Raw genomic sequence first — 10048 nt, forward strand, 5'->3', positions numbered from 1 at the left:
ATGTGATAATAATATTTATATTTTTTTTACATCTACCGTTATTCTTGAAATTTATCTAAAAAATTGATCAAAGAGTTTTTATTTTTCTAATATCTGTACTCGTTGACTTGGCTTGAAGAATTGTATTTGACAGTTTCGTCGCAAGCCAAACTTCCGAGTAAGATCAGTGCAAAAGAAAAATATATGTCGGATTTAGCGTTATGATTTCTTAAATGTAAACTTTTGTTCATTTTTTTAAAACAATTCCTGAATGAAAACAAGTAGGGCGGATCTTTCAACGAAGAGTGATGGTTTGGGTAGAAAAAGAAATGATCCAAGTACACAGTATTCGTTTTCCACTTGTATATTGATTATATTATAGTAAAATAACCTCACATGGTTAAAGAATTTCATTGATTCGACCGAGACCCAACAGGCCAAACGTGACAAGAATGAGATTCATATGTTTCGTTATTTACAAGTCTACAACATGCAATCCATATGTACACATCCACTCAAAACTCGTGAAATCTTTTTTACCAAACAAAAGTGTATATTTTAATCTGATTGAAATTGTTCTTTTTAAGGGGAAAAAAATATATTCTCCAAGTGGCTCCACTATCACCCAATTGCATTTTGCATATCCCCTTCCGGGTGAACCACCCAACAGGCCGTTTCTCGTGAAGTGGGCCCCCTATTTAGTGACGTGGCCACCCAAAAGCTATCATTCTTTGCCTAATTGTACAACCACCTTAAACGGCTAAAACAGACTGTTAATTAAACCGGCAGCTTAACCGGGTCATTATCTTTTGGACCGGCCCTAACATTTTTCACCGGCTCCGGTTCAGCAGATGCTGAGGCCTCTCCATCGCCGGCCACCACCTTTGTTCTTGTCGATAATGCCCTCGATAAGAATGATGGCATTCTAGAAAATGTCCACCGATCGGATTTTCCCTCCAAACTACCCATTCGTTTATATGATCTTCCTCCTTTATTCGAACCCTCGTCTGTACAACTTGCATTTCCGGTTTGGTTTAATTTTTTAACGCTCCCTTCAGCCATCGAGCTCGAAGCAGTACAACTTCCGGTCCGGATCAATGACCTTTTGATGATAGTATTTCTTAACTCTTCGGGTAGTCGTAATGTATATCGGTCCGCATTCTCACCTTGTTGTACTAAAGAGTGACCAGTTGAGTGTGATCGTGGGAACAAGTTTCCAAACTCAAGTAACTTGGACCGGACTGAACCGGATCTAACCGACCCTGATCTAGGTGGCCGGTTCGCTCTCAAACTGCCGGCTCTCTTCATCACATCCGGTTTAGGCATCTCAAGCAAGTAATTAGTAGGCTTTTCTTGATTTTCGTCAGGTACAATAATAACATGAACTTCTCCTTGTGGTTGATCATTCTCGACAACATTATTAACCTCATTAACCGATCGCGAAACCGGTAACTCTTGCATCACCTCCACCGGTTCACCAGCAACAGGTACAAGATCGGCTCGACAAACCGGGCACGTAGTATGCGAAGCAAGCCACATATCAATACACTCCAAGTGAAAAACATGATCACATTTTGGAAGCAAACGTAACGTTTCCTCATCTTCGAATTCATTCAAACAAACCGCGCACTCCAACGCGCCTTTTCCAATATGCAAGCCCTTCACCTCCGAATACGCAAGCGTGGGAAGCGCATCAATAGCCGTCGCATCTAGCCCCCGCGCCGCAGCAGCATGTCGAGACCGCATGGAAAGCGTGGCTCGCACGCTACCGTCGCTAGACTGAGAACACCTCCTTATATAAATAGAAAAAAAGCCCATGAAAAAAAGTGCAGTTACCAAAACAGCAATAATAATAGCCATTGAAGGGCTAAATTTTGCATAAGGGTACTGATCTTCCGGAGCTCCCGGAGTTGCACCGACCTGGCCATTGACGGTGGTGATGGCCGGAAAAATGAGAGAGAGTATGAGAAATGCACACAGATTCATTTGATTGATTGCAATAATATTATTAGTTCGAAAAGATGTGTGTTTTCTTGGAGGGGGGGAGTACATGCGCCGGAGACAACGGAGTGTCTGCTTTTCTTTATATATAAAGAAAGAATGATGAAGAAGAGATTGAGAATAAAATAATGAATGAGATAAACACACAAAAAATGTATTCGCAAGTTAAGTCGCGGCGATTCAAGAGTTGTGTTAAACTAGAGAGTCTTTAAGTTGACTTTCCTTGCGAGGGAATAGAATGGAAGCTTCTAAAATTTATTGTGTGTGATGACACTAGTGAAATCAGCTTCTAAATAATAAAGGGGGAATAACTATTACAAGAATATTTAATTAGGTATTTAAGTGCTTATCTTAATAAATTAAGGGAACAAATAAGGTTAACGATACGCTAGTCAAAGATGGGTGGCGTGTGACCCGTAGTTTTCGTTAGGTGCCTGTTGTAAGTTATTTTTTAGAAAAAAATTTGAGGAGATTAGGCTGATGGAATTGGAGAAAATGACTTTTAATGTCAAAAAATATGTTGCATATCATACTATTCTTCTGTGTAGTTATTCTTCTTTCGATTTTGGGTCTTCCCCTTAATGCTATGGTAATTAAGTAAGCTCAACTGTTTTTTCAGTTACAATTTCCAGGACATTTCTTAATCTTTTTTGAAAGAGTACATTTCTCACTTTTGGTAATTATTAAGCAGCTGTTTAGGTTATCATATTGTCAACTTAAATATTCTGAAAAGGTTTTTATTTATTTACAACTGTTTGGGTAACTAAGAAATCGAGCTTGTTTTGGGACTTAAAACAGAAAATTTGGAAGTAAGGTGACGCATCCTAGGTGAACAAGTACGTCTTTATAATTCTTTGATTGAAACAACTTAACTTGTGGTAAAAAGGACGCGCCCTGGGAGGTAGACGCGTCCATATTGATGGGAATATAGCAGAAGTTGGAATGATTGTGGTCAATTTGGGGAAATTCAATTAAAAACCCTAGAAACGTTTAATCCAGAATCAAACAAGCAAAATAGGGGGTTTTGTGATATATATACACATATACATACATGGGGAAAATAAGAACAGTTCGTAAAAAGGAAAGGTATACGAAAGGTCTTTTACTTATTATGACCGATTTACTTGACCAAATGAAGAAATAAAAGAAGATTCACGTACCTCGTAAGTTGAGGGTTGGATTAAGCTAGAGAAATCGGGAAATGGTTGGTGGATTCGTTGGATTTTCGGATTTAGCTTCTTGCAGCGGCGGTAATGGCGATTTTGGAGAGAGAGAAAAGGTAAAGTAACATTGTGGGATGGGGAAGATATTTATAGAAAGAGATGGCTGAAGTGTACAAGACAGCTGTCATGCAACGGTCGGTCTTGAATGACTGAAGGGTTGACCCAAAATTTGGCATTGAATTGACTCGGGTCAAATTCGGATTAAGTACGGTCAAACCCGGTATTGCGTTGTAGAAGGTGATGACGCGTCCAGGCACAGAGGACGCGCCTAATCTAGAGGAGATATTTTATGGAAGATGGTCTGATAATAGGGAAGTTTGGGAGCGCATGATTAGGGTGGAACGCGCCCAAGCGTTGTGGACGCGTCCACCATGGTGAAAGTATTTGGCGAATGTGGTCTTTTAGTAATGGAAGCTGGAGGGCGCGCCCGTCCTGCTTAGGACGCGTCATGTCACTATGGCATGCTGTGAGAAGCGGTTGTTGAGGAAACAATACAGGTTTTATGGAAGTTAGGGCACGCCCAATGTCTGAGGACGCGTCCCGTGTTTGGTCAATAAGCTTTCAATGGTGACCTCAAGACAAAAGTATGCATGGGAAGGAGGAATGGATGGCTATCTTTACTAACGTATTTGTTGCAGGTACTCTTTGAAGAATTCCCTCCTTGAGACGGTCAAGGAGGGGGATGTCCGTGAAAAGCTTGAAGGCCTCCAGGGGTTATGCCTGATGATTGAAGGCCTCCTCCTGTATTCAACGGGTGTCCTCGTTGAGGATGCGGGGTTAATATTGGTGTGTGTTTTGGGAACTCTGTTCTTGTATTCAACGGGTGTCCTCGTTGGAGAACTTTGGAGTCATCCTGCACTTTGCACCCAAGAGCTTGGGATCACCTGTCCTGTTATCTGGTGGGTTATCCTCATTTGGGGGACAGGGATGCGTCTGGCACTTGGGGTGAACCTTGGCTATACCTGCATCCGTAAATCAAGGAGATAGTTGTAGCGGAGTGTTACCTTGCGCAGGGAGATGCACTATCCGTGAAGTGTTACGATTACGGACGAGCCTTGAGCTTTCGCGGTTGGGCTTCATAGTTGGACATTCCTAAAACTAGTAGAAGACAGACTCTGGATGGGCTTCTACTGGGCCTAGGAATAAGAAGTCTAAGCCCATTAGATTTCTTGTTCCACAAGAACTACGTCAGGCTTGATCCCTATATAAATGGTACATAGGCACATTGAGAGGGGTAAGATGTTGAGAGCTGACAAGAGAGCCACCGCTTACTCTGATCAATCTCAGCCTAAAACAACCACAAACCACCACACACTGCTTGATTTTCCGGTAAAGAACCACCGTCATAGATCTGAATTCCGGCGAGAAACCTCAATTTTTGTTGTTACCAGATTCCTCTGTCAACATACACAAACATGTCCTATGCTTGAAATATAAGATTAATATAGTTGTTTGTTTAAAAATATTCAAAGTTATATACTACCTCCGTCTCATTAAGTAGTATACATGTAAAAAATATAGTCAAGAGAAAAAAGTAAGAAAAGTGGTTAAAGTGGTGGCACAGTCAATATTTAGTGAATAAAGTGGGTGTAATGGAAACAAATATTGAATGCGAATAATTTTTATATTATAAAACTATATTAATTTTAGTATAGAATTGATTGGACATAAAAAAAGTATATAAAATAAATGAAACAGAGAAAATATTGTTATTTGTGGTAAAATATGTAGTTCAATTAAAGAATAAAATATATTTTTATATTTTTTTAAAAACATGTATTTTTAAACGAGACATGTACTTCAAATTAATACCTTTTTATCCCGAGGGATCATTTCATGCATTTAATTACTAGCTACAAGTAAGTTTATTTTAATAAAAAGTTGTATATGTATCAATCTATTAAATAATTTAATTCTTAAATATGCGAAATATATGTTGCTGCAGATCTACGAGCATTAAAAATGGTGGACGAGGCGTGAAGTGACATACACATTATTTAACAAGAATGTAGAAAAATTGTTCAAGTTGGCTCCCTAAAGATAGATGTTAAGTCACTGTACCTTGTAGAGGCCGTCAATCTCTATAGGCGAGATGTTAATTCTAAAGCTTTAAAATGCCAGCCGCGATGATCTCGTCCACCGATACTAATACTAAAAAAATGTAGTAAGTTATTATATCCAGAGTTGCAAGAACTTTAATTAATGGATGATCCGTAACATTCTTCAATAATTGATCAGTAATCTGGAGTACAAATAAAGCAGCCTCGTGAATAACGTGTATAGCTTACAAATTATGATCCATTCGTTTCACAAATTATGTCTTGTTTATACTCCTTCAGTGTTAAAAACCATGTTGTTTGATTAAACTTAAAGTTGTGTGTTTGATTAAAATTTAGAAGAATAAATAATACGGAGTTATTTTAATAGAAATTAATTTTAAAATAATATTAGAAATCAAATAATTTTTTTTAAATTATTTCAAAATATAATACATATGTTATGTAAATCAATCGTTGAGAGATGAAAAAAAATACAGTGAAGTCAAATTCTAAAAAAAATTATTAATTGACGGGAAAAATCAAATTAAAAATAAGGGGAGGTAAAAGAGTGCAAATTAGTTGAGTGTGATGCTTCCGCAGCATCTCGAGCCCATTATAATATTTTGGTGTAATTTTTACACTAAAATAGTGTCAAAATTACATTAATTTTAAATTCAATTCCTACCCATCAACACCAAATTTTACACTATTTTTGTACTATATAGGCTATTTTCTTACTAAGTACAGAAGTAAAATTAAAATTAATAAAGTGGTTGGTTACAAATAAAAACAAATTTATTTTTGGTAAAAGAGTACGAGGGCAATATGGAAATATGTAATTTTTGGTGTGACACCAGAATGGTGTAATTTTAGAGTTGGGTTAGAAATAAGTTTTATACAAAAATGGAGTAAAAGTGCAAATTTAGAATTGGGTTGAAGATGGTGTTAGGGACATTAGAATAGATTGATTTTGATCTAATATCTTATATATATTTTTTAATTTCTATTTTAAATTTTGCTTTTATTTAATTATTTGCCAAAATAACACTAAAAATTGACAAATTAGACAAATATATTAACGAAAATTTGGTCAGATTGAGATATGGGCTACCTAATTAAGGCAAATTTCTTTTAAATAGATTATACCTTAGGTTTAAGTTTATCTGTAACGAACTTACTTTAAAAAATCTATAAACTAGTGTTAACGTTTTTTGATATTTGTGGCGTCCTCTTAAGTCCGTTTGAAAATTCAAAATTGTATATAAAAACCGGGATTGTAAAAATTGCCGATGAAAAGGGGACATGACTGATGCTAATGGAGGGGATGAAAAAGAAGAGGATGAGTCGAGGGTGCGTGTAAATAACTATACTAATTACCTCTCTAAATTGTACTATAATTTATTGTAGTGCCATGGGCCTTAAGCATGCAAGTCTATGGGCTATATTCATGCAAGCCCAAAAATTTTGCAAGATAAAAATTTGTGTATAAAATCAATATTAAAAATGTAACTGATTAGTGGTCCGGTTAATCCCCGATTTACCGATTAATCGCTAATCGGTACCTCGACCGATTAGGTCTGATTACCGATTTTTAAAATATTGATAAAAACAAACAAATATATGTTGAAATATGCAAGTATTAATATTATATATACTAGCTTAAAATCTGTCGATACACGGATCGCACAAATCTTTTAAAATTTTATATAGTTTTTTTTTAAATTTTAATTTTTTCATTTCAAATTTTAAATTATATAATTTCATGATAATTATATTGATACACATTATGTTCATAGCTTTTTTAGATTATTTAAACATATTTAAAGTAATAGCTTCGGTACCCGGAAAAAAAAATTATTATAGCGAGTTTATTATTTTATTAAGAGTAAAAATATAATATTTTTATTATGTTTGGATCTTAAAAAGATATTATTCTAGCAAGTTATTACTAAATCGATTAACTATAAGAATAATTTGAAAAAGAAAATATTACTAATTGAAAAATATAGTTTTATTAATAATTTTATGTGTGTTTTAAAAAATAGTTATATTTTAATTAAAAGTTAATTTTTTTAATTCAAATTTATAGAATACGAATTATGCTTATTCTGATATTAATTTGATTTATCCCCGACAATGAATTTTTTTGTTTTAGCCCGATGCCGATTACACCGACAAAATCCAACTAATTATTTTTTAATTTAATTTATTTTTTTTTTAGTTTGGATCTATAAGATAATTTTATTTTCTCCCGGATAATGAGTATGTATGATTTTATTTTTTAGTTGATCGAATTATATTTTGATTTTATTTTTATGTTAGTTTAGATTAATTGTATAATATATTTTTTCGTGGACAAATAATATATATAATTTTGTTTATCCTAGTTTGATAATATAATTTTTTTAGTCGGATCAATAATATTTATTATTTTGTCTAAACCCCAGGCACCGTATACCAACTAAATTTAGTTAATTAATTTTGCTTAAATTTATTTTAGACGGAAATATTAATTAGAATAATATAGAAACCGATATAAAATATAATTCAAATTGGTAGAAAAATTTGACTCTAAAATCAATTATAATGATATAGAGTTCGATATGAAATAAAATTTATATTGGTAAAAAAGTTGACTTCAATATCGATTGCAATTAGAATTAGATTTGATTGGCCGATCAACCGACCAATTAGAATTGTAATAATTAAGTAAGGGTAATTAAGTAATTTAAGCAAATACGGACCGACCGACTACCAAATTTTTAATGTTTTATCTATTATAATATAGTATAGATTTAGTTATCTTAGTCATCATTTATTATAATACCTGAGTTAACCACGTAATCGAGTTAACCAATCAATTTTAATCAATGAGAGGGCACGTCTAAAAAAATACACCAATCAGATTATATTAAAAAAAATTCTTATTTGTCATTCCAATCCAATTATACTAAATATAGTTAGTTAATAACTCTAATTTAAATATATAAGTTACTTAATTTAAGATATTCATATATTCCATTTTCTTATATGTCAAAAAATTCTTATATATTATTATTAGAAAAATTTATTGGGTTATATTTGGTCTTATTTCATCTTTATCTTGAGTTATAATAATAAGATTTTGACCAATTTACAACTCATACAAAACTCACGAAACTCACGAAATTATATTTAATTTAATGATGATTTTAAAATTAATACCCAGCTAAAGTTATCAAAAGTAAAGTGAAAAAATATGTACGAATTTTGCAATAAGTATTCCATTATAATTAAAATACATACTTATTTTTTTAGATCATGAAAATAGAGAATTACGTTTTAGATCGAACAACTGTGATCAATTGATTTCAAGATCTACCGGTACTTTGAAAGACCTGAGGAAAAAATAATCAAATTGAAATTGAAACAATTAAAAATCAATAAAATTACTTAGCAATTTTTTTATCAGAATTCGTTTGATTTTAGTTTGATTTTATATTAAGTTCTAAAAATCAGATTTTGACTACTTTACAACTCACGCGAAGCTCACAAAATAACGTGTAATTTAATATTGATTTAAAAAGAACTGTTCAACCAAAATTATTCAATTATTTTAGATGAATAACTTAATTACTGAATTTTAGACCTATTGCATTATATTAAAATAACTCGTTATATGCAATTCTCATCTTCTTGCACTAACCACAATTAATTAATAATTCTATTTAGACGCAGTGGTTAGTGGTTACTTGATTTAACATATTTATATTACCTATTTTATAAGTTAGATCACCAATCCCTATTTTCATATACATCTGTTAGGTCCCGAATTATCGTAGGGGGTTGAATACGATACTCACTAAATTAAAAAATTCTTTAGAATGTTTTGCAGATATGTAATTTAGTGTTCGATTAGTGGTTCCGTGTTCTTGAGGTGAATAGTGTTTAGTGTTAGTGTTTGTGCCCTTGAGACAACACTATGATATTTTAGTTTAAGACATTAGGATTATTAATGTTTATGTTCTATCGATTATTCTATTTATAATATATTAATTCTTAATTTACTGCGATATAAATGTTAGATTAATAAATGTGATTGGAATATGATATGCAATTTTATATCTCTAAGTACGTGACTTAGAATTGAGATTATGAGAATAGTATCAATATTCCTAAAGATCCCTAGTCGAGTATTATTATTAAGGAACAATAATAATGCATTAAGGCTGGTGTGTTTGTTGACCGATGATCACATCTCATTAATCATAGGTATAGTGATACTAAAGTCAAAAATACAGACAGATGTATATGTACATGGTGCTGGACAGACCCAATGTGAGATTCTACATGTCTGTTGTGTCATAAGTAATTCTCACAGTGATAATGATGTAATGGTCCTTGATAGTACATATAGCTCCTGGGAGGACTACTCATAGGCTTTCAACTCTATACATCTCCTGTGAGGACTACTCCTAGGCTCCTAACTCCATAAAGCTCCTGGGAGGGCTACTCCTAGGCTCCTAACTCCACGCAGCTCCTGGAAGGAGTAGTCCCGCACACTACCACTCCTAATCAGCTCAATCCCGCAAGCCTAACCTTGGTAAATCCCGGCACGTGAGACGTTGGCACAGGCACATGATGGGGACAACTGTCACACATCAATCATGGGAATAATCAGGGCACGTGTCAGAGGATCCTCAGAACATTCCTCAGCCAGTCCCGCACTGACACGTGTAAAGCATCTGTAATAACCCCAATTTTTGGGAAATTTTTGAAACCCTTATGAATAGTGTTTTTGCTGAATGAGAAAACTTTTCATGCCAC

General features: G+C 33.8%; 1 protein-coding gene across 1 annotated transcript; it reads right to left on the bottom strand.

Moving 5' to 3' along the window:
• Nucleotides 1–352: 352 nt before the first annotated feature.
• Nucleotides 353–2450, bottom strand: LOC141670645 (E3 ubiquitin-protein ligase ATL31-like). The gene has a single exon (XM_074476592.1). The coding sequence runs from the start codon at nt 2029–2031 to the stop codon at nt 757–759; it is 1275 nt and encodes a 424-aa protein (XP_074332693.1). The 5' UTR covers nt 2032–2450; the 3' UTR covers nt 353–756.
• Nucleotides 2451–10048: the final 7598 nt, after the last annotated feature.

This window comes from Apium graveolens, chromosome 7 (genome assembly GCF_009905375.1).
Source record: "Apium graveolens cultivar Ventura chromosome 7, ASM990537v1, whole genome shotgun sequence".
NCBI classification, from domain to species: domain Eukaryota; kingdom Viridiplantae; phylum Streptophyta; class Magnoliopsida; order Apiales; family Apiaceae; genus Apium; species Apium graveolens.

Excerpts from the sequence above, each read along its gene's own strand:
- LOC141670645 (XM_074476592.1), bottom strand. The coding sequence starts at position 2,031 with ATGTACTCCCCCCCTCCAAGAAAACACACATCTTTTCGAACTAATAAT.